Source organism: Parasteatoda tepidariorum, chromosome 5, assembly GCF_982258835.1.
Source record: "Parasteatoda tepidariorum strain Cologne lab strain chromosome 5, Ptep-v5.0, whole genome shotgun sequence".
In the NCBI taxonomy this organism is placed as follows: domain Eukaryota; kingdom Metazoa; phylum Arthropoda; class Arachnida; order Araneae; family Theridiidae; genus Parasteatoda; species Parasteatoda tepidariorum.
In genome coordinates this window covers 60,414,898-60,439,831 of record NC_141759.1, presented here as the reverse complement: position 1 = coordinate 60,439,831, position 24,934 = coordinate 60,414,898, and the positions used below count along the sequence as shown (strand labels likewise).

The following is a 24,934-nucleotide window of genomic DNA, read 5'->3' as shown; positions in this document are numbered from 1 at the left end:
CTCTGGAGGCGTCTTTAATGTGGCGTGTAGCATTGTAACGCTCCTTCTTTATTGTGGCTTACTAAATTTAAAAAAAAAAATGTATGATATTCTCTCCTGCGCAAACTAAAACAAAATGGTATCTCTTTTTTTTAGAGAAGGAACATCTAAAACACATCGGAAAAATATTTGTAAATAAGCAGAAAAAAATATGTATCATCTTATTGAAGTTAAAACCTAATGCCTGAGAAATAGATTTACTAAATTTAATGATGTAACATGAAAGGCCTATTTAATCTTTACATTCCATAGTTTTAAGAATCATATTACTTCAAACATTAAAATAAGCAAAAAGTATACATAAGCCTCATAATTGCACATAATTTAATTTTTTAAAAGAAGTTTTTTGACAACAAACTTTAACAGAAAATTTTAAGTTTCAATAAAAATCATTATTTAGAAATTAAAAAACGCAAACTTAAGAATGCTTACGAAAAGAAAAATAATTCTAAAATTTCTCACATTAAAAAAAGAAACTTTTATGTTTTTTTTTTGTTTTTATTCATAATTGGACGTAGAAAACCATTCTATAGAAAATTATCATCACATAAGAAAAATAATTTCTTAAACGTAAATTTTTTATTATAAAAATCATAACACTTACCTGATTTATATATCCGGAGAATTCCAAATTCTTCGTTTGAAAATTTAATTTTCAAATAATATATACATAGATTATTCCTTCATTACTTTTATACAGGGTTTTGAAAAACCACCCGTCCGCCCGTCCTCGGCGGTCAAAAATTCCCCGCGGACAACGAATTTCTCGAATCCGACGTCCGCGTGGACGGCCATTTTCCCGTTAAAGTTGGTGATACATTTTCAATTTTTGTTATCTTACAAGAGTTTAGCGCCTCACTTCTAAAATGACCCTCTAATCTAGAAATACAGCAACATACTGCGCATGGTGGAATTGATGTTTTCTCTGTCTCCCGTACTGCAGCAGTTGAAAGGGACTTTTCAGCAATGGACATACAAAAAAAAACACATTACGTACTGGTCTTAAACAAGAAGCATTAAACGCAATTATGAACATCTACCTACATGGAAAACCCCTTTCAGATTTTTGTGCAGAAACCTCTGTAAATCATTAGCTTGATTGTGGAACTGGCAAACGTCATATTTGATTCATTTAAAAAAGGTAGTACCCTCGGATAAATTGACATTCCAGATAACTTGACATTTGTCATTTAAATTATTTCATAAAAGAAATAAATTATTTCATAATAGAAACAAATTATTTCATAAAAGAAATAAATTATTTTACAAAAGAAATACTGGGTTCCTATTAGTAATTATTAGTATTCCTTTTTTTACTGTATAATGCAATCCTAGTATTTGTAATCCTAGTAACTACAAATTCATTGTGCAATTTATATAAATGTTAGTAATAAATAAGAGAAAATTATATTTTTATTTGTTTAGAAGCGACGGGTTAGTTTCAAAGGAGGACGGGTACATTGTTGGACAAGCCGTCCTCGGGGACGGGTAAAATTTTTGAGTTTTTTCGAGACCTGCTTTTAGATAACATACCACACAACAAAATTCTATAATTGTGAGATCTCGATATGAATTTCAATATGTAGCTTGAGAAACAGAATAGCTGAATTCTAGTTTAAATTATTCTTTCAAAACTAAAAATACTTACCAAGAAAACGATAAAAAATTTATTAATAATCAGCACAAATGATACTATTTCACGTAATTCGGATGATTCTTTATTGTTGTTTTTCGAATTATATAGATACAGAAATATATACTATTCCATGAAGAAGAAGAATATTCTATAACTATTACAGTTCTCTACATTCTGAATTCACATTTATCCATTGGTATGAAAAAAGCCATTTTGACTTCTCTTTAATTTGTAATGAATTGAAGACCAAAAAAAAATGTATTTGATCGTAGTACACACATATGTAACAGTATGCGATCCCAAGTTGTAAGTTTGTTGATAACAGAAAGGTAAAAATTATTGAGAAATTGTTCTTCAAATGCTTGGCGTGTTCTGCTTCAATGTTTGGCATGTTCTGGTTAGTTTTCTCAAGTTCTTCTGCCTTTTCCTTTGGGAAATTTTACTTCTTATTTCCTGCTAAGAAAATGGCGAACGTCTTTGCCAATAGTTATGATAGAACTCATGCGGATATTTTCAGGCTCCCGCTAGAGGGCGTACTCAAGCGTTGTGATGGCGAATTGCATAATTATCAACTTTACGAGACCTTTTTCCGAATGGTATTTATTATTTTTAATATATGATTATTATATATGTTTATTCGTTTGACTATTCCTTATTCTTTAATATATGTTTATGAATTTAAAAGAGTTGATTTAAAATGATTATAACCACCATGAAGTAAATAATTAAGGAAACTATACATAAACACCGTGATAACGCCGTGGATGTGTGATGAGATTGTGAAATTTATAAACTTCCTATTAACTTCGCATTTTCCCTCCCATGATGAAAAATCTGCAGCAAAAATCATATGTTGGCAGCTATGCTATTATAATTAAATCAAGTCCCGTGTTTTATCACTCTATAAAATATTTTGTGGAAGATGGAGAAGGTGTCAGCCCTAAATTTTAATAAATTGAAATGATTTAGGCATCTCTATAGACGTAATTATGTACGAATAACAATTATAATATGTTGGAATGTCATTATAACGCATTTTCAAAGTTTCTTTTTGCCTTGCTCCCAATGGAGCTACTAACATTAAAAGAAAATGGTAAGTTCACACTATGGATTTTGAAGAGAAAATTCTCTATATTTTAGAACTTAACTTTTCTGAGCTGTGATGCATCAGGGGAAAGTGTTCGTCTTTCAATTAGGTGAACCGGGTTCGAAACCAACATTTAACCCTACGCCTATGCCCCTTAAGGGGCAATTATCGATTAATGGTTAAGGGTGGAAGGTAGATATATAGAAAAAATAGCAAATAAGAACAAAAATGAGAAGAAAATAAGAAGAAATATAAAACTTAAGAAAAAATAAATACAAAAACTGAAAAAGAGAAACCATTTTTCTATTAGTTAGGGCATTTTGATTAGAAAGTATCCAGAGCGAATTGGTAAAGTTTAGTAGTGGTTGGTGATCACCATTGCACAATTTTGTCCAAACCCAGTGATGGTTATTCGATACGTATTCCGCTTCCGGCTTGCACCTAGCACAGTGCTGACTTAAAATATCCTCAGTGGTAGACGGATCGTGGGTTACAGTCTCTTTGCAGTCAGGCTAATTGTTGGAAGGTTTTCATGGCTTTCCTCCCTATGTAACGCAAACGCGGGTTAGTTCCCTCAAGGTAAGCACTTTATTTACATCGCACTAAAGCTGCACGATGGGCTATTGGAGACAGTCAGGGAAACATCCCTGAGGATGATCCGAAGATATGCCATCGTCATTTTGATCCTCTGCAGAAGGGATGGCTCCCCTACTTTGGTAGCCCGATGATCTGCGGGCTAAGTCGAGCACTTTACGGAATAATAGTTTAACGAGGACCGATACCGTGCAACCTCGGTCCCTACAAAGGCTAATCAAAGTGGTCACTAACCTGCTTACTGACCGCAGCCAGTGGTGCTTGACTTCGGTGGTCTACTGGAAACCGTGTCTCACCACTCCCTTATGACGGATCTGGAGAACATATAATGTATTAGGAACCTAGTTGAATCCTCTACATGTCCTATCCTTACTACAGCTAATGATAACTTCCCGGAGGCTTAACAACTGAAAGTTGTCACTGTCTTAATAGAAGCTTATTATGACTTATCATGATAAACCTCTTTCTAAAAAAATTCTTCTTCAAACGAAAATTAAAATAAAGATTTCGAAAGTGAGGATAACAAAGTTTTGAAAGAAGCTTACAGTTTTAAAGTTTAACATTTTATTGATACTAAAACAATCAGAATTTTATTACACAAATTAACTCAATTTTACATAAATTAATGCAGTTTACGAAATAATTAGGTCTAAGAAGGTAATGGTGTTGAGTCAACTCTGCGTCAGAATTTATATAAAAGGCGAAATGCGTATTGAATCACAAGGAAATTTCATCAAAGAAAAAGAAAAAAAGATTAGACTTGTTAAATTCGACAATTACTAAGTTTTGTTAAAAATGTATTTTACTTTTTACATAATGTAATTTTGAATTGAATTGAATTTCTTTGAAGTAATTTGAGAAGCATTTGAAAATTGCATCCAGTGCTGATTTCAAAAATTGATCAATTAGTTAGTATAAACAAATTTGAAAAAAAAAATTTTTTTTTTGTTGAAAATATTAAGCGATTTAGTATAATTTCTTGACAAGGCTGAGTCTTCCTGCACACTACCTTTTTTTAAACTTATACTGGGCACATTCACAAATATATATGAATGGTAAATATCACATAGTTTAAATAAACAGCCGTTCTCTAAGAGTTGAAAAAATTTCAACCAGTTTCTTAAGAATAGATTAAAATTAAAAACTGCTCCATTTTTATGTGAATCTCTTATATTTCTGCTATTTAATCTCCACTATATTAATGTATCATCGTCAGATGAATAGTCCTTCAACGGTTTAGATTCGGTTGTCCTCCTCATGGATTGGGATTGTAGTATATCAGCAAGCTTAGATTTATCCACAGTTTTAGCTCCCAGTAAATCCTTTCTTTTGCTCTCTGGAATTATTATTTTTTCTGTGTCCCCACTTTTTTTATAAATTAATGGTACCACCATCTCCGCACGTAGATTTTTCACTTGATATGGATGAATAGTGCAATTGCTGTCCCAATGTTGAATCTCGCATGAGCCAAATGCAAGAAATAAAACCAAAGCAACAATACTCAGTAAAGTTAGAGCATTAAATACCTTGTTCCAGTACTTGATTCCTTCCTGAAACAAATAATATTTAAATTAAGAAAATGCTGACATGTTACTAGTTTCATTTACTTAGTCTCCATATTTTTATAGAACTGTCTTCAAGTAATACAAATTTAGCTCTTTTTCTTCATTAACATATTTTAGGGAACCTTAAAATTTGCTGCCGTGGGTTAGAATTATTTTGGATAGCTCGCAGAAGATCAACAAGTGTTCGGTCAGATCATAAAATATTGTTAGATCAGTGTGGTGCTTAGATCATAGAAGTTTTTTTTAATACAGGAATTGTACATGATTGTTTGATCTGTGAGACCTGGACAATGACCCGTGGAGATGAAAATATGATAGCTAGATTTGAGAGAAAAATACTGCGAAGCATTTTTGATGGAATAAGTAAAAACGGTACATGATTTAGAAGACAAAACACTAAACTTTACAAAGCATATAAAGAACCTGATGTCATTAAATTTATCAAAATTCAAAGGACTAAATGGGCAGACCACATTATACGAATGGAGGATAGCAGTACAACCAAAAAAGTTTTCAGTGCCAGGCCAACAGGTACAAGAAAAAGAGGACGGCCAAACCTAAGATTTTTAGACTGCCTTGAAATGAACCTAGAAGTTTTAAAGATAATGAACTGGAGAACCTTGGCTAAGGTAAGAATGTCTTGGCATAGGCTTGTTAAGAAGGCCAAGGCCCATCCTGGGCTGTCGTGCCAATGAGAAGAAGATGAAGAATTGTATATGATTTAAGTCTGAATATAAAATAAAAAATGCTACACCGGTGCGAAGTTCACTGAGCTATTTGTAAAAAAAAATTCTCATTTTATTTTGACTGTTAGCAGCGAAAAACAAGATGTATGTAGTGAGTCTCCTCAAAAGGATAGCGCATTGTATAATATTCGGCTTTTTTGCTCATTTTAATGCTTTAGGAAAGATAAGAAATTCTGGCTCAAATATCTTTGGAAGTCTTAAAATGGATTTTATCTTTTATGAATATAGCTGGTTGAAGTAAACTGAGTTTGCTTTCACTAATAGATTTTGAATTATAGATTTTTAATTATTTAGCTATGAAAAAGTAAGGTTCGATAAAATGAAAATATCTGAAACGTACCATCCAAATAATTAAACCATGCAAAGCAATATTTCAGTCTCATTTACTTATCTTATAAAATAACATATAAAATGTATTTAAAATTTTTAAAGCTGTTTGTGAGAATTATGATGATGTCAAATTTAGTCTTTAACTATTTTAAAATTTCACTACTATTTTTTTCACTTGCTCTTGTGAATGTGAGGAGGAAATCTTAAAATTGAAATTTAGATCTTTTTTTATTACCTATCTGCTCAAAACAATTAGGAAATATTGTAAGTTTAGTGTGATACATGATTAACAACTTATGGAATAAAAGAAGTTAAAAAGGGAAATTATAACTTTAAAGAAGTTGGTTACGTATACATTTTGTCTGTTATGTGGGAAACTATGTGTTTTTAAATAATGAGTGAAAAGGGACCTGAAGTGTGTATTCTGCAAGAGTATATTCTGAAGAAATAAATATACAGTTAAAGGTAAATAATCAAATGGACAAAAAGCTAAAAGTATGGAAAATTAGTGATTTTCAAACGTTTAACATGTATGGTGTAGCAATAAGATCATGGCGTAGTGAAGCAACAACAATGTTCTTTTGCACTACTTGGTGGAAAGAAGCTGCCCCTAATTTTCGCCTTCATTAACACTAATATGTATAATTACTGTAAGATAACAAGCCCATAAGACTCAGTCAATTAATTTTCACCAGTCGATATGAAGTTAAAATCATTAGTGTAAAGTGCAAAGATACTTTAATTCTTTAGTTCTAAGAATACAGAAATTATTCATCATAACATTATTTAGTACAGTTTATAAGGACTTAAAATTTAAAATATTAATATCCTTATTACGCAACTTTTTCTGTTTATGTATATTAGCGGAGACAACAACACGCCAACTCGTGACTGATTGTAAACATTCTACAGACCTTTTAAAAAATGTGAAAGATATGTGTTTTCGAAAGCGAAAATATTCAATCTTCGACATAAATCCGCGTGAGTTCGACATTAACTTTTTACATTGAAAGTGTTTTAAAATTAACTATGCCCTTTAAGCTTATTAAAACTCGATTTGATGTTAATTTGTAAAACAAGGTTCATTCACACAATTTTTTGGGGTTGTTCAAGATTAAATTCGGTGAGATTGCGCACCACAGTTATTACAGTATATAGGTTTTTAACAGTTATTTTGCCATTTTTGATTTCAAATGTTGTTCTGAGGCAAATTTAAACCTGTACCATAATGTTGAAAATTTGAGCTATTCCTATTGTAAATATTAGCCAAAATATTTACATCGGTTTCCTCTAATTAATCCATGAGTAAAGGTTAAAACAATTTAAAAAATGAGAAAACATAAGTGTTTTTGGAGGCGAAAATATTAAACATTCGGCATAATTGCGATTGAGTTTGGAGCTAACTTTTTAGTTTTAGATTAAACTATGAACTTTAAGTTGTTTATTAAAACTTAATTTGATGTTAATTTGTAAAACAGTGTTCATTCACACAAGTTTTTGGGTTGTACAACATCAAATTCGGTTAGTTAGTTCACAACTGTTTTTACAGTGTTAAGGTTTTAAATATTAATTTAGCATTTGTGATTTTAAATGTTCTTCTAAATTAAATGTAAACCAGCATCATAACATAGTATATTTGAACAATTCCTATTGTAAATATGAACCGAAATATTTACATCAGATTCCTCTAAATATCCCATGAGTAAAGGTAAAAAAGATCCAGTAAGAGCTCCAACTGTGTGCATAATGCCAGTTAAAAGGCCTGCAGAAAAGAAAGAAAAAATATTTGGAGAAGGTTATTGCAGCAATAGATTCAAAATGATTATTTTAATATAAATGAATAACACAAACTTCAGAGTTTTATAAAATGCTTACCCTACGGCAGATGCACCCTATATTTCATACATATTGAGTAAAATGAGTTATAAATTATATAATTATCACTAAGTCAATTATCTCGAATATTTAAAGTTACGAAATTAGACACAAAAACGTACTTTCTCTGAATAAACATGCCTTTTTTTCAACGAATTCGGATAGCTGGCCCACAAAATATAGAGGGTAACCGCAATTTGGGAAACATGGTCCCGATACTTTAGTCCGGAGAGCGATTAAAGGTTTGGAAACCTTAATGCTAATTTCACTTTTTGCGTATTTCGCCATATCTCGAGGAATTTTTAAACAAATTGAAAATTTTTTGCACACAATAGTAAAGTTCGTTCATCCAAACATGCGCTCATGTTTTGCTCCTATGCAAAAAGCGAATTTCAGTTTTATTTAATAAAAGTCAAAAAAATTAAAATAATAAGGTTCACGATTTTTTACATCATTTTAAAAAAAGGCAACTTCGCAAGGCAAAATACAAAATTTAAGCTAAATCGATAGAATAGTTCTTGAAAAATCGCATTTTAAGGAAGTTGTATATTTAAAATTGTAATCGTCAGTTCAGCATAGTAAATAACCGAAACATTATAGTTATTTTCATCTCTGTTGTAAAATAATATAGAAAATTTATACCAATGCAGCTCTATTACATGCTGCACTAACTCCTGAATCACCTCTCGAGTCGTAGCTTGAGTATTGTATTATGTATATGTTATTACACGAGAAAAAGGCAAGCTTTGTCACCAACAATTATGCAGCAACATAGAACTTTCTTTGTTTAAAAGTTTTACATGCATTATGGAAAGGATAAAAAACAAATCTAAATAATTACGCCGTAACTAACATTTTATTTCTATAAAAATACAAAATTATTCCAAATAAATACTTAACGCATAACAAACTATTTAACAGTACTTTAATTATTACTTGAGACAACCTAATAAAATGAATGATAACTATAGTGTTGCCAAGAGATAGAGAAGTACCCGAGTTTAAGGTGCCACATAAGGCAAATATATACATAAATTACACACGTTTAGAAAAATGAAACATACCTGCAAAATCAGGTGACATATCCAAGGGTAAATTAATCAAAGCAGATGCGGCTAACGAAGTGCTACCTATTCCGATCATCATTATAAGACTACTTAATGCTTTTCTACACTTTGTGAAAGTTATAAACATATTAACGGCAGCAAATGGTGCTAATCCTAAGAACAGAAAGAATGAAAACAATTTTTTGCGTTTTTTAAAGTAATCACATTAAACGGTTCTAACGTATGCATATATATATATATATATATATATATATATATATATATATATATATATATATATATATATATATATATATATATATATATATATATATATATATATATATATATATATATATATATATATATATATATATATATATATATATATATATATATGTATATATATATGTATATATATATATATATATATGTGTGTGTGTGTCAATCCATACAAAATTTACACCCATGATACAAAAATGATATAATTTTTTTTTATTGTTCTTTATTGAAAATAAATCAACACGTATTTTTGCGTTTTTGTTTAAATTGCATATTTTTGGCCATACAAATTTTTGAAAATTTCGCTTTTTTGCGCTCACGCTTTTGCAAGTAATTTTTTAACGTATTGCCATCCATCAACAAAAATATTTAAATTCACTTTCATGAAGCGATTTTTCTCAAATTTTAAGAAAATCAACATTAAAATATAAAATTTTTTGTTTTTAGCATAAAAAAATTCACTTTTTGAAAAAAACAATTTTTTTTTGCAATTTGGACTTCTTTGATTTTTTTTATACTTCGACAGCGTGAAGTATAATCAATAATGATGTTAATTCTAAATTTTTGGAATGGTATGATGCTTTGTTCAAAAGATATAAACAAAACAGTGACGGCGCGCCCCTCGCGTTTTAGTTTAGTATGTAGCAGATGAGTTCTAGAACAGTCGACCCACATTCTACATACATAATTACAATATATTTTATTATTATATAAATATATAAACAAATAATAAATATTTTTAGTTAATAATAATTATTATTTTATTGTTTATTATGAATAAGAATTTAGATATTTTATATATTAACGCATAACTAAAATTAAGACGTAAAATAATAATGAAGTGTAATATACACACTTTTATAAATTTCAAACTAATCTTTTCTTTTTTCGAGATTCTCCCTTCAATATAGATACTCGTTCAGAAGTTTCAGAAGACGAGTATTGTCTAATATATAAATTGTTGTCTTTGTCGGATATAATGCAATGTAGTTTGTGAGTGTTTGCTACTTTCTTTGTTTTCTCAAATCGAGGTTTCAGAAGAAGTTTGGCTGATTCATGAGCTTCAGTATCAACATATTTAACGGTTGCATTAGGTAACGATAAAGATTTCGAAGCCCAACTGTACAATTCCAGTGGAGTTGTAATTGGGTCGGCATTTTTTTTGCAAACTAGCTCTTGTTGCGTACCTTTTCAATGTGCCGCCAACACCATCACACGGGCCTTTGCCATGCGCGTTTGCAAAAAAATGCCACTCCACTTTTTTGTGAAAATCATTTTCAAAATGAAGTTCAAGACGAAGTTCAAAATGAAGAATAAAACAAAGAAAAATTATAGACATATGAAAAAAAAGGGAGGGGGGATAATGGGTAAAAAAATAACAAACAACAGTTAAAAAAAAAAAGGAGGAAATTTTATTTATAAAACCGGAAAAAAAGATATAATCTTTTCATCAGCCCACACGATTATATCCGCAAAACAGTATATATATATATATATATATATATATATATATATATATATATATATATATATATATATATATATATATATATATATATATATATATATATATATATATATATATATATATATATATATATATATATATATATATATATATATATATACATATATATATATACATATATATCTATCTATATATATATATATATATATATATATATATATATATATATATATATATATATATATATATATATATATATATATATATATATATATATATATATATATATATATATATATATATATATATATATTTATATATATGTTAACAGCCTACTATTGCTGCTATAACATTTTTTAAAGCTGATGTCCTTCTATTCACTAAAATGTCACCCAGGACCTCCGTCCCCTAATTTCTTAATATCCATAGATTGCTAAAAAGTTTTGAATGCTAAAATATTGCACAAATAATTTCTGATTCATCAATTTTCTTGTTCCCTTTTGGTTAGCAAATTTATGCAATTTCGCACATTTAATTTCCGCCGAAAATACGTGCTAAAGACAAAATAAGTGCTAATGACAAATTCTTAGTCTGTTGAGAGGTTTTAATGCTATGTGTTATATTACTGAGTATTCAATTCAGAAAAATATCTCTTAAGACCTTCTATCACTGCATTCTTCAAATTTCCTTACTTCGTTAAAATGTTTTGTTTGCAAAAATGTTGCTTAAGCAGTTTTTGGTTTATTTTTTGTTGCTGAACAAACTTAAGTACTCTGTAAAAACTATGCTTTAATATCCTTCCGAATATGAACAACCCAAAAAACTTTTTAGAATAATTTCTTTATTCTGGTTAAACACCGAATCAGGCGTTTGAATACAACTTAAAAGATGTGATTTAAACATCTAATAGAATAAACTGACACCAAATTCTTCTTCATTCTAACAAAACGAAAATAATTTCCCTTCAGAAAACCCCGATTTGCTGGCAAGCTTTTTTCTTTTGCCAGAAGTTACGAGTGCAAACGAAAATTTGTTCTTGTTTGTGAATAATTGTAATTTGATTAATTGATCTGTTGTTCGCCATTAAAATGGTTACGCATGCTTTTAGTTGTGTAAAAAGGATACTTATATTTTATTTTTTAAATCTCTGTGAACTGTATTAAATGATTTTATTATGTATAATATCTCTCAACTTCCTTTCTGTTAAGCATTGTTTGAATTCGTCATTATGTTCTCCGTATGCTACACGAAGTTAGATAAAAAATTCTTTTTATGAATTACGTTTTATTATTTTAAATTAATAGTTCTTAGTTTATATTTTATTGTAAAAATAAATTTACTTATATGTATCATTTACCATATTTATAATTTTTAGTGTACTATATGCAAAAAAAATGGTGACGGCTACTTTACACCAAGTAGTGTAATAGAAAATTGGTATACAGTAATTACCGCGAACTTCGGCGTTAAGATACACGGAAATTATTTTACTGTGTATTCGTAGCTCACTATGAAAGAACTAAATATAAATGACAAATTCTCAGTCTGATAGAATGGCTCAATGTCATGGCTATACTCTTTTCTAAATCTATACCTCTATACCTTTCTAATCTATACCTTTCTAAATCTATACTTCTATACCTCGTTAAAACGTTTTGATTGACTAGATAATTTTTGGTTCTTTGTTTGTTGTTGAACCAACTGAAGTAAAATTTTAAAAAATTGGTAGCTCGCTACTAAGGAAGTACTAGAAGTCTGAAATACTTGGCGAGAAATGAACTAAACAGCTTTTATCTGTATTAATTCATGTTTTTAATTATGAAAATGAGAAGATTCATTACCTAAAATAACACAACATTTTCGAACAGTTACTTTCTCGAACACTTGACTTTGCACAAAACGTTCTGAAATAAACGTAGCTATAACAAATAAATATACAGCAAGAAGATTTGGTACTGCAGCTGCTATAGTGATCTAAAATATAAATATGAAAAAAATTAATTTGCTACATTTTTACAAATTGTATGCTTAATGTGTTTTTAACCCACTTTCGGCAATTACCATTTCAATAAATATTTTCTAAATAACAGAGTAACGTATAATTTCCTTTTTCTGCTATTTTCTAGGGTTTTGAAGGCATCCTTAAGATATTAATAATTCAAGTGCAGCCTCATTTTCGTTTGAGAATTTTTTAAACTACGCTTTTTTTTCTTCCTTTTTTTTTCTTTTTTTAAACTTGAAGTAGTTATTGACCAATTCGATTTTTGAATATGTATTTGAGATTAATCCTGTGTTTTAATGATGGATTAAAGTTGAAAGTTATGCAAAAAATAAAAATAAATCAAATGTTATAAAAAACTCGTGTTCTCTATTTTTAGAGTTCAAAAAAATTATCTCTAGGACCACTGAACGACGTTGAAAAAGGACGTTATGTAAAATAGTAAGTGCTTAATAGTAAGTGCTATATATTAAATACAAATAGCTCTGTAAAAAGATGTGTTTCTTTATTTTTGAATTGGAACATGTTCCCTCTCACTCAGAAATAACAGATTTAACAGTGTTAAGAGAGAAATGTATTAATAAAACTAAATAACGAAAACATCTCTCTCGGCACTTAAAAGAACAAAAATTATAGATTACAACAAAAGTTAGTCATAATTTTCATGTTTACAAAAACGGCAAACACTTTCAGGAGAGTTAAGTTATTAATATGTTTTTTTTTCGATTTTACAACGACATGTATTTGATCATTTTTTAATTCTAACTCAGCAGTTGTTAATTATAACAAGCCGTATGATTTCTTACTTGTTTCGAAATTTTAACCGAATATTTTAATACTATATTCTTTCAAATATGTGAGAAACTAAATTATTATTATCATAAAATTTAATAATTTATTTTTTTCAAAGCTCTTTCAATTGAGAAAATTAAAAAAAAAAATATTTATAGGATAATGAAAACTCTTACCCATTCTGACGTGGCACCAAATACTGATTTTAGGTACAATGGGTACAGAAGAACATTAAAACTGAATGCCGAATAGTATGCCACTCCAACCAAAACATAAGCCAAAATGCTAGTAGATGTTAAAATGCCAGACCAGGGAATTTTTTTGCGCTAAAAACAAATTGACAATATTAACAGTTTTCTGCAATTTTACAAAAAAACTACGTGAGTTTCAAACAATTCAGAGTTAAAAATTAAACAAGTAGGGGAAAATGCCATAATATTCAAAACAAGCATTGTTACTTGGTGTTTCGAATGACACTTGGACAGGTCAAGCTCGCCAGCCATTGTTCTTTTGAGAATTAATTCAGGAGGATGCGCCTTACGTTTGACTAGAGGGAATCACTAGGATGAGAGTGTGATTTAGCTCTGAATCCTCCAGATAGATGGTAGCACTATTTATTCGTATCGTCGCTTCCACAATTTGGAAATAGATCTGAAAGGAGCTTTTTTCCTGATCCCTGTACCCACGCTACTACTCAGTGGCCGAATACAGGCCTTTCGTTTTCACAAATTTTACGAGCACGTATATAACATATACTCAGTGGGTTTAGCAGAGTCAAGGATCGCACTTCAGCTCCTCCGGAGCAAATTCTGATGCTCCTACCATTGGGCTACCACGGTCCAGATTCATACTTATTTTACTAAACAAGTTGTTCCATTATGACTGTTCGTAAACTACATTTTTAGCCCTTCTCATATATAAAATGAAAACAAATTCCTTTTCACAGATTAGCATCACTATATGGAGTCTTTCGGGCCTTTTTCATCTAGAGAAAAATAATAGATTTTTGGAGAAAAGTAATCGATGTTTCTTTGCTGAAAAAGCACTGCTTCTGTAATATAATTCTATCAGTGATCGTAAAAGCTCAGAAATTTTCTGGTTGACTCAGCCTCCAAAAATATTTACTTTTCATAGTTCAGTTAAACGTCTAAGTTAGTTCAATGTATAGGCATACCCTCCAACTTATGAGGATTTTGAAAATAATTCTTTCTAGTGGTAGCAAACCAAAGTAGAAATTTTTAAAGCAAATGTATCTCTCATAAAACTTTTATCAGAACTTAAGAATCTAGCCATATGGCCTGCACTTTTATAAGTAATAGTGGACAAGTTACGCTAAAATTAATTTTTTTTTAAATATTAAGACATTAATTTTGCTACCGTCTGAAAAGAAGATTTCTCAAACTACGGAAATTCCGCAGCAGTTGGAGGGTATGTGTATAGGTAATCTAATCCATAAATTTAATGTTTAGAGATAAAAAAATTTTAAGATCTTAGTATAAATTTTATCAAATCTTGAATTTTAAGATTTCTTTGTATATTGCATAAGACTTGCCACCTTCGAAGACCAGTTGGTCTGCTTTTTTAAAAAAGTAGAGCTTCGAGCATTTCGATTTTTAAAATCGTACATTCAGAAATGAAAAGGATATATAAGTATAATCTGCTCATATTACTAAAGTGATAGTGGATATCATTTTTATCTCTTACATCTTCGTATGATATGGTGGGGAATTTGATAATAGCAAGTCAGTAAGTTTTATATACTAGTGAATTGGTATTTAATATTTATAGTGGTATTTACACTACAATACAGCATATTCAAAGATTAAAAGAATATGCTAATTATCTCAATGTCAGTTTTGATGAATAACAAAATCAATAAATAACCTTCTTAAAATCAAACTGAGCTCTTATTTGCTATTAGTAATCACTTGTAAAGGTTTTTTTTCGCCTGAATTAAACGAGCTTTAACTGTTTTAAAATTAAGTTAAAATAATACACAAATCTAAAACAATAAACAATGCGTTTTGAAGCAAAAAATAAAAATAATTTAGATTTAATGGTGTTGCACAAAATTTAAAAGAAAGCAGAACCAAGTAAATTAGTATACAACCAAGTAAATGGATATTTATGTTAAATAGTTAAAATCTGTCTTTACATTTATATGACACATTTAATTGTTAATCAAAATGAAATCTTAATTGCCAATCAGTTTTATTTAACCTTTCTAAGCCAAGACAAAATATTTTTGGCTGTTATATTTTTTTCTCTTCTTGACATTTAAGCCCAGGATTTAAGACTTACCTGATCTAACCCTTAAATGAGAGCACAGAATCATTTAGTTTTACGACAGTCGCTGTTGGAGCCCGACCTCTTAAAATAGCCCACCCCATGGCGATTTTATTAAATCTCGCCGAGCCAGCTTTTGAAATCTCGCCAAGCAAGTTTTTGAAATCTCGCCGAGCAACATTTTAAAATCTCGCCAAGCAAGTTTTTGAAATCTCGCCGAGCAACATTTTAAAATCTCGCCGAGCAAGTTTTTGAAATCTCGCCGAGCAAGTTTTTGAAATCTCGCCGAGCAACATTTTAAACTCTCGCCGAGCAAGTTTTTGAAATCTCGCCGAGCAAGTTTTTGAAATCTCGCCAAGCAAGTTTTTGAAATCTCGCCGAGCAAGTTTTTGAAATCTCGCCGAGCAAGTTTTTGAAATCTCGCCAAGCAAGTTTTTGAAATCTCGACAAACTAGGTTTCCGTAAGATATTTCGGGTAGATTATTTTGAAGGCTCGATCACACCACGAAAATTCTTAAACCTGATTGGTTATTTGATATGTATACGTACGTGAAAGGTGGATTTCGTTAGAAAAGAGGAAAAAGGGCTTATTTCCCCAGGGCTAAAGAGAATAGAAGGGCTGGTTCACTCCTTTGAAGTATCTATCGCCACGCCGATCCTCTGACGTCACTCTAGTGACGTCACTTTGGCGCAAAGCTCGAAACTTTTACTTCAAGATCGGAGCGTTTGGCTTTACTAGCTCTAACTAATATTGGAGCATTTCTTTTTGCGAGATATTCTAAGACATTTGTTATTTTCTATAATGACATTCCTCAGTTTTTGCAGTGAATTTACAAGAATTTAAAACTATTATATAAATGCCAGTTTGCGCGATTGCAACTTGCAAAAATTCTGATACAAAAACAAAAGGAAAAAGTATAATTTTTCGCGTGTTCCCTAAAGTAAATGAACAACTATGTAAAGAATGGATTCCGAAATGACACAGTTAATATAAAACAGCAATACGTTTATTCTGTCGTAAAGAACTTTTATAAAAATTCATTATCTAAATAGAAACCGCCTCGTTACTTCATAAAGAAAGGCTGGTGAAAAGAATTAAAAAATGGATAAAGTCAAAGAAAATTGAAATGTAAATAAAAAGTATAAATAAAATATATAGTATACAGTTGAAATTCTCCTAATTTCATAACATATTTTTTAATGTAGTTATTCTAAATATTTATGATTATTTTTTAAAATTATATTCTCTTCAATTTAAATATCTATAAATTATATCATCATAAATTTAAATGTCTATAAACAATTGTAAAATTTCTAATTTCATTATGAATCTAAATTATTATTTTGTTTCAGTAATTAGCGTTTAAGGTTGATGTTTCCTAATGATTAAGTATGAACAAATTGCTATTAACGACATATTTTAAAATCAGGGATTCTAAATGTAACTTAACTTATCGTTATAAAAGAATATGTAGATAAAAAAAGTGTCGATATATGTCTTCATTTTCTTAATAGTTAAAGTTAAAATTGAACTTTTTAAAATAAAGTATTTATCGTGTCATATTCACCAACTAGCAAAACATTTTTATAAGTTTAAAATGGTATTTTTTTTAATATAATAACCAAGAAAGTTTTTTTTTGAACTATGTTTATGAACGGAAATAATGTGTTGATTACGTAAAGTTTGAAGGCTAATAACCAGAAAAAGTCTAACTTATTTTTACAAAGAGAAAGATGCGAAGTTATCATATCTTTGCTTGCGATCTCCGAGATCTGTGGACACAGTGACGTCATGAGGAGGGAAATCGTAGCTTCAGCTCTAAGAGCGGAGTGAACTAGCCCTTCTACTCTCTTTAGCCCTGCTATTTTCCGGCATTTATGCTGCTGATCTCTTGCTGTTAGAATCATCGTTATTATTTCCTTTATTACCGTTTTTATTTCCTTTTTTAATTTATTTTTTGTGCTTTACCGGTTAAAATTGGCGATCGAATGGAATAGTCAATACCGTTGCCGTACTGCTAAAATATCATTGTTTTTTTGTTTTGTTTTTCGTTTTTTTTAATAATCAAAAAGCATCGTTGATCCAAGTTATAATCGCCAACTTAGTAAGGTTTCAAAAAGTCGCCAAGAGGTTGGCTATTCTAGGATTTTACCTTTTTTGACATCTTTTTTAAACAGAAGTTTTTAATTCTCAAACTACATTTTACTATCCTTTAAATGAAAATATCATAAAACTTATAAACATAATCCAAATTTTAATGGCCCAAAAGACAATGATTATTATTAATATTTAGCAGTAATAAGTTTCAGTATTAGAGTTTAATAATTTTAAACATCTTGGATAAATAAGGATACTTCGAATGAGTAAGAATAAACATATTTATCTTTAAAATTGCCTGTGAAAATTAAATATAGTATTTCTTTAATTTTTTGATATTTTTATGTTAGCCTTTGATAACTTATGTAACTTTGGTTAGGTATTTCTTTCCAGCACGCGTTTTTACGCGTCTAAGATTTAAAATAAGAGATTAGCAAATTTTAATTTGGTATTTTCCTTTTTTCGAGATTCGTCTGCTTTTACTTTTTAAACATTTCGTAACGATGCTGTTTCCATTTAAACCCTAGAAGGTAATCTAAGACTTTAGTTTCCATTACAATGAAATGTTGAAACTACTAAAAAAACATATTTTTCAATATTGCATGCAAATAACTCAACGTAGAACGAAAAATATTGCAAAAAAGATTCAAAAACATGAGCAATCTGCCACAAAAAATGCCATGCAAATCGGGGAAGTCATTATAAAGATACAAGGAAAAGTTTAATCTTCAACTATGGATTATCAGATTTTTGATTTTGGGACTGCAGTAAATAACGCTAGAAAGTGGAGATTGTTTACAAACCACCCTGTGAAAATCCCAAACTGTAGAGAAAAAAACACGTTAGTGCTCACGTTATAACATTATTACGGAATATATATATAGACTTTTGATTTTTATATATAGAGAGAATTGAGTTTATTTTAATTGATTACCTGCAATTTTTTTTTCCTTTCCGGCTCACTACCAAACACAAATGATGTCGGAAAGCAGTACTCACTGACGAAATAAAACCAGACCATACACCAGATTACTCCCATACTACCTGTGTAAAAATACAGCAAAGTATAAAATTAATCCTATAAGTTTCTTATTTGGTATAAGGCTCAAACTATTACAGATGCATCAAAATTGAAAAATAATTTTTAAGTTTCAGCAAAAGATGTCCTTAAAAATTAAAGTATTTTTTATTTACTTTTTTAAAAATTGAAATATGAGTGCTTTCACATCATACTATAGCGACAGTGAGGAAAAAAATAAATAACAATATTTTTGGCACACTCTTTAAGCTAGCTTGATACAACGAATCTCATAATGAAACGTTAGAGGTAAAACAAAATTATGGAAACACTTCTATACTATCTCTAAATAAACAATCTTTTATTTAGCAGCAAACGCATAGGAAAATTTTAAGTGGCAAAATTGGCGGCACATTTCAAAGTGAAATTCCAATCGACCAAATGAGCATAAGTTAAACCTTCTTTTCTTTTTCAATATCCCTACAATTAAAAACCGCATTCTAATATTATATAACTATCGCAATTACGTTGAATGAATATAAAATTTCTGGAATTAAAGCTCGAAGGACGTAACTTTTTTCGCTCTGTTTCATTTTGGTCAATCCGAATCTTGCATGGGTGAAAATGACATTTCTATAAGCTTCAAGCTTGATTTTTCCAATTAAGTCAACAGTTTTGTTTTGTAAAATCTTCAGGCAAACATTTGCTGCTAAAAGAAATATTCCTCGCATTGAGATAGTATAGAAATGTTTCTCTATAAGTCTCATACCTGTATATACGTTGTGGCAGAGAAAACCAATTAAATAGACAGAATCAGCTTTGAGATGCACAAAATGCCTAAATGGTGCTGTCTACAAAAGACAACACCTATTCATTTCTTCCCCGTAATTCAACGCGTTTGAACACCTTAGAGTTGACATTAATAACCGAATGTAACGCTCAACGTCGGACAGAGTGGTTCCAATAAATGGGAGCGATACATGGTAGTGTGAACCTTGACTGCATGGTAATGGCGTGCAGCAAAAAAGCACTCTCAAAGCGTACTGTTGACCGCTAATGGACCAAGTTCAGCAATAGAGTGGAGATTGTGGGCAAAAGTATCAATGCGGAACGATCAGTAACATCGCATGTATCAGCAAATACAGTATCTGGAATGTATTCAGAACCACGTCTTCCACGCGTTGAAGAAAGCAATCACGATCAAACTCGAACATTCCTCTACAGAATTCTTATAGGTGTGTGGACTAAAAACGCAGTAGAATTCCGTGACCAAAGCTTTTCAAAATATCTAAGCCAAATGGCAAAAATGCATTGATGTGACGTCTTACAGATCTGTTTTTTTTTTAGTTAATAAATTGTGATTTGCTCTGTAGCAACTTTTGTGTAGTATATTTCCGTGCCACCTGAGTAGAAAAATAAATAACAGACAGTAATAATAGGATGGGGGAAAAATAGGATAACAAATTTCAAGCTCACCAGTAAAATAAAACACATATTCCCAACCGAACTCTGGAGTAGCACACAATATGCCTGCGACAAGTACAATGAAGAATCCGCTCAAGAAAATACCTGTTTCGCCATATGACATGTAATTATGGACAGATTTCTTATAGACCCACTGTTCAATCAGCAAATTAAATGATGGACGAATGAAAGACTGTAAATAAATAAGTAAAGGATAAGCAAAATTAAGTGAAATAATCTCCGTATGCTATTTGTAATGGCCGCCTTCGCCGCCGCTGTTTTATGTGTTCAACTTACAATCACATTTTGTTTTGCAGTGCAAAAACTGTAACACTTAGAAATTTGAAATTAGTAAGATGTGTAGATAAGTATATAAGGATTTGCAATGTTATAAAATATTAAAATTCGATAATTAGTTTGAGAATTATTAATTGTTAAACTTATTGGGGAAAAAATACCACGCGGCTGCTCTGCGATAGCATAATGCAACTGCGGAGAAATTCGGCAAGCTGAAATGGCTATAATTGTTCATGAAACTAAAATGGTATTTTTTGATTTTCTAATTTATTCGAGTGTTATTGTAGTCTCAAGTGTTTTTTCCGAAACATCAAAAAGTTCATATTTATTTTGTTTATAGTTGTGCTTTTAAAACTTGTTACTATAATGCCAAATAATTTAAAATCTTTGGTAATTAACATAAAAAATAACCCAAGATATATATATATATATATATATATATATATATATATATATATATATATATATATATATATATATATATATATATATATATATATATATATATATATATATATATATATATATATATATATATATATATATATATATATATATATATATATATATATATATATATATATATATATATATATATATATATATATATATATATATATATATATATATATATATATATATATATATATATATATATATATATATATATATATATATATATATATATATATACAGGGTGATTCATAAAAGATGGGCAACTTTAGGAAGTGATAGTACACACCAAAGCACTTTTTTATCAAAGAATGCATATTCGAAAACAAAACGCAAAGGAGTTGGCACATTAGGAAAGTTCTTTCATGCAAACGAGAAAGCTCCATTCCTGTTGCGAGTTACCACGCTGCGAGTTATTATTTGCAGGTTATGGGAGGAAGAGCCTTTAGCTTGGTGGTCCTATAGCTTGTCCACCGCGCTCGCCAGATCTTTCATGTCTCGATTTCTTTCTGTGAGGGGCAGCTGAAGGCTCTTGTGTATAAGACTCCCATTGAATCTGCAGAAGAACTTGCCTCCAAGCTTTCGGCCACTGCAGGGGAAACACACCGCGATATGTCTGGTGTGCTTCAGAATGTTCGCCAATCTTTTCTTTGCCGTTGTACTGCGTGCTTAGCCGCTGCCAGCAGCCACTGTTTTGACCGCTCATTGTAATCACATGCCATTAAATTTGCTTCTATAACATAACTTCATCGTTCTTTGCGTATTTTTGCATCATATAAGAACATAACTTTTGACTCCCTCTAACGGTTTTGGGTTTTGTTTTCGACCATGCATTCTTTGATAAAAATTGTTTGCTTGGGTGTGTCACTTCCTAAAATTTTGCCCATCTTTTATGAATCACCCAGTATATATATATTGGGTTATTCTCATAGTGATTTTCTCATAGTGAAAAAATATTTAATTAAATCATATATTGTCCGTTTTGGTTCAATACGTTTTGTCGTTTTTTGGGAGTAGCATGATTCCACGAATTGAATTTAAAATTTCTGTACTCGGAAAAACTGAGGCAGGTCATTTTTGTTCTCCTTATTTGAAATAAAGGTTTTATCGTCTAACCCACTGGATGTTTAGTTTAACAAATGGGCATAATCGATACAATGTTTCTCCACAATACACTATTTTCCTATCTAATAGCGTGAATAAACTGGTTATGCTATGCGGAGAAGACTGCAGGTCTAAATAGAACTTTTTAATTGCAGAACCATCAGTGTGCCAAAAGAATTGTACAGACCAAAATATTGTTGTCTCCCGTTTTGAAGAAACAAAACTACTTTCCAAACAACCCAATAGGAATACATTTATTTGTTTACGTTTTTTCGTTCAAAAATTAGAAAAAAAATGATCTCAAAAATGATTAGAGATTAATTATTTGTAGTCATCTCCATAAATAAGGTTCAATAAGTATAATGCTTAGTATGTGTAAGGTTAGGTAAGAGTGATGTTTAGAACGTCAAGATTTGAATTCACCTTGTGTAAAGGAATATAAAAATCAATAAGCATAATAAATAAATTGTTGCATACATGTGATACTGTTTTAAGTATTTGGACGAAAACCACTAAGTATCCGTTCATCATGACAAAAGTTGGAATCATGAAGTCACATAATGATGCCATAATTGTCCCTAATAGAGGGAGCCACTTGTAAGGCACTCGACTAACAATCATTTCCGCTGGAATGTACATAGCTGCCATGCCATACATCAATGCTGCTAATATTTGAGACTGCATTAAAGGACTCCATGCTACCAGTGGCGACGACTAGAAATGAACAATGTAGGTAAATAAGCTTTATTAAATCATAAAAGGTATGCAAACATAATAAAGCCTTAGATATAAATGGTAGATAACAATGATAGCCTTAGATATAAATTTTTAGAATCATTAATAAAGTGGAAGATATTCACTTTAGAAATCTTAAGTTTGTATATAAATTAGAAAATAAAAACGATCTACATTCCAATTTCGCTACGTTGATTAGAGTAAGAAAGATATTAAAATAATGAAAAACCAATTTGTTTCAGAACAAATATGAAAGATGTTTCCGATTTAAGATTGAGTATATTTAAGTACAACTTTACTGACAATTATTTCAATCAAAACCAATTAAAATAAACAAAAACCAATGATATCAAATATGAAAGGTATTTTAGACCTTGAAGAAAACACGTCCCATTTAACAGGCAAATTAGTTATGATTATTTTAATCCCTTTTTATCTATAATAGAGATCTACTTTTAATGACATTTATGAAACGTTATAAAATGTTTCTTTCACTTCATAATCTCACATTAATACTAACTTTTGGCCTCTATGTCTGTATTTTACCACGTTTATATCAACTTGCCTTCGTGTATGTCTATTAGGGTGGAATTTTGTAATCGATTCTAAACTAACTTCCCGACTAGCTACAGACTTCAAATTTGGCACATAGTTCAGAATTGGATGACAATGCATGAAAATGAAGAGAAAAAAGACATACAAAGTAAAATAAAATCAAAATTAAAGAAAATTAATATTTTCGCTATTGTCTTTTGTTATCGATTCGATTATTTGATTATCACATGTCAGTTGAAGAGTTTTGTGTACAGTGAGTGAAAAAATTGAGATTTTGGAAGTGAGTACAAAAATAATATTTTTGAAAACCACGTTTTTGTAGTGAAGAATAATAATTAAAAAACTGAAATTTGAAAAACGAAAAACGAGGGGGAGCAGGAAATACATAACAGTACATATGCACATACATATACACATTTTCTTACTCATACACATGCACAACCACATTCAGATACAATTACAGATATACATACACATATCCTCATGAGCACACATACTGTGACTGTTATGTATTTCATGCACCTCACGTTTTTCGTTTTTCAAATTTCTGTTTTTTAATTATTATTCTCCACTACAAAAACGTGGTTTTCAAAAATATTATTTTGATTTTTATTCTTTTAAATTCATTTTAAACAATAATTCTTTAAACAAGGGCGAGGATTGCAATTTATTACAACAATTTCTAAACTACCTGAGAATATAATTACGTAAGAACTATATTAAAAAAAAACGTTACCGTTTGATCCGTGTACTCTACAAATCCATTCCGTTTACAAACACTGGGTCTACCGTCTGAAATATTAGTCCAATTAAGCATGTGTACCAGAGATATACTCATATTTACAGTCTGTGCTTGCATGACTAAATAGCAAGAGAAAGACATCACTAGAATAATCCACTGGGAGTATAACCGCTTTAAATGTACACGTTCAGCTGAAAAAGAAACGACACAGAAAATTGATAGTTTCTTTTAATAGTTCTGCAATATATATATATATATATATATATATATATATATATATATATATATATATATATATATATATATATATATATATATATATATATATATATATATATATATATATATATATATATATATATATATATATATATATATATATATATAATAACACATGAAAGTAAACAAAAGACTCAATTAAGTTTGCTGTATAACAAATGATATACTTACATGATTCCTTCATCATCTGTTGTTTCTTTTATTTCGGATAAAACTTACAATATCTGTTTAAAAAAATAATTTAAATGCATACAAAGTTTTTAAATACAATGTAAATGAAATATGCTTACTTTTTACATTAAATTACCTCTCAGCAATCAAACTGGTTTTTGCAAAACGTGTTGCATAAAAACAAATGAAACGCGAGACATATTGAAATTTACTTTCAGATATAATAATGGTATTGATATACATTTTTTAAAATTCTTAACATAAATGAAGGAA

General features: G+C 29.8%; 1 protein-coding gene across 1 annotated transcript; it reads right to left on the bottom strand.

The window, feature by feature from the left end:
- Positions 1-4,045: 4,045 nt before the first annotated feature.
- On the bottom strand, positions 4,046-24,719 carry LOC107441754 (sodium-dependent phosphate transport protein 1). The gene is made up of 10 exons (XM_087162578.1): positions 24,662-24,719; positions 24,206-24,402; positions 22,657-22,893; positions 20,338-20,518; positions 18,778-18,887; positions 13,636-13,785; positions 12,510-12,642; positions 8,937-9,092; positions 7,674-7,759; positions 4,046-4,906 (listed from the first exon to the last, which is right to left on the bottom strand). The coding sequence occupies exons 1-10, from the start codon at positions 24,675-24,677 to the stop codon at positions 4,550-4,552; spliced, it is 1,623 nt and encodes a 540-aa protein (XP_087018704.1). The 5' UTR covers positions 24,678-24,719; the 3' UTR covers positions 4,046-4,549.
- Positions 24,720-24,934: the final 215 nt, after the last annotated feature.

What these genes read in the sequence shown, in the direction of transcription:
- LOC107441754 (XM_087162578.1), bottom strand. An exon ending in AAAGGAAAAAAAAATTGCAG is followed by an intron (nt 13,786 to 18,777) that starts GTAATCAATTAA and finishes ATTTGTTTTTAG; the next exon opens with CGCAAAAAAATTCCCTGGTC. An exon ending in TTGGTGCCACGTCAGAATGG is followed by an intron (nt 12,643 to 13,635) that starts GTAAGAGTTTTC and finishes TTTATATTTTAG; the next exon opens with ATCACTATAGCAGCTGCAGT.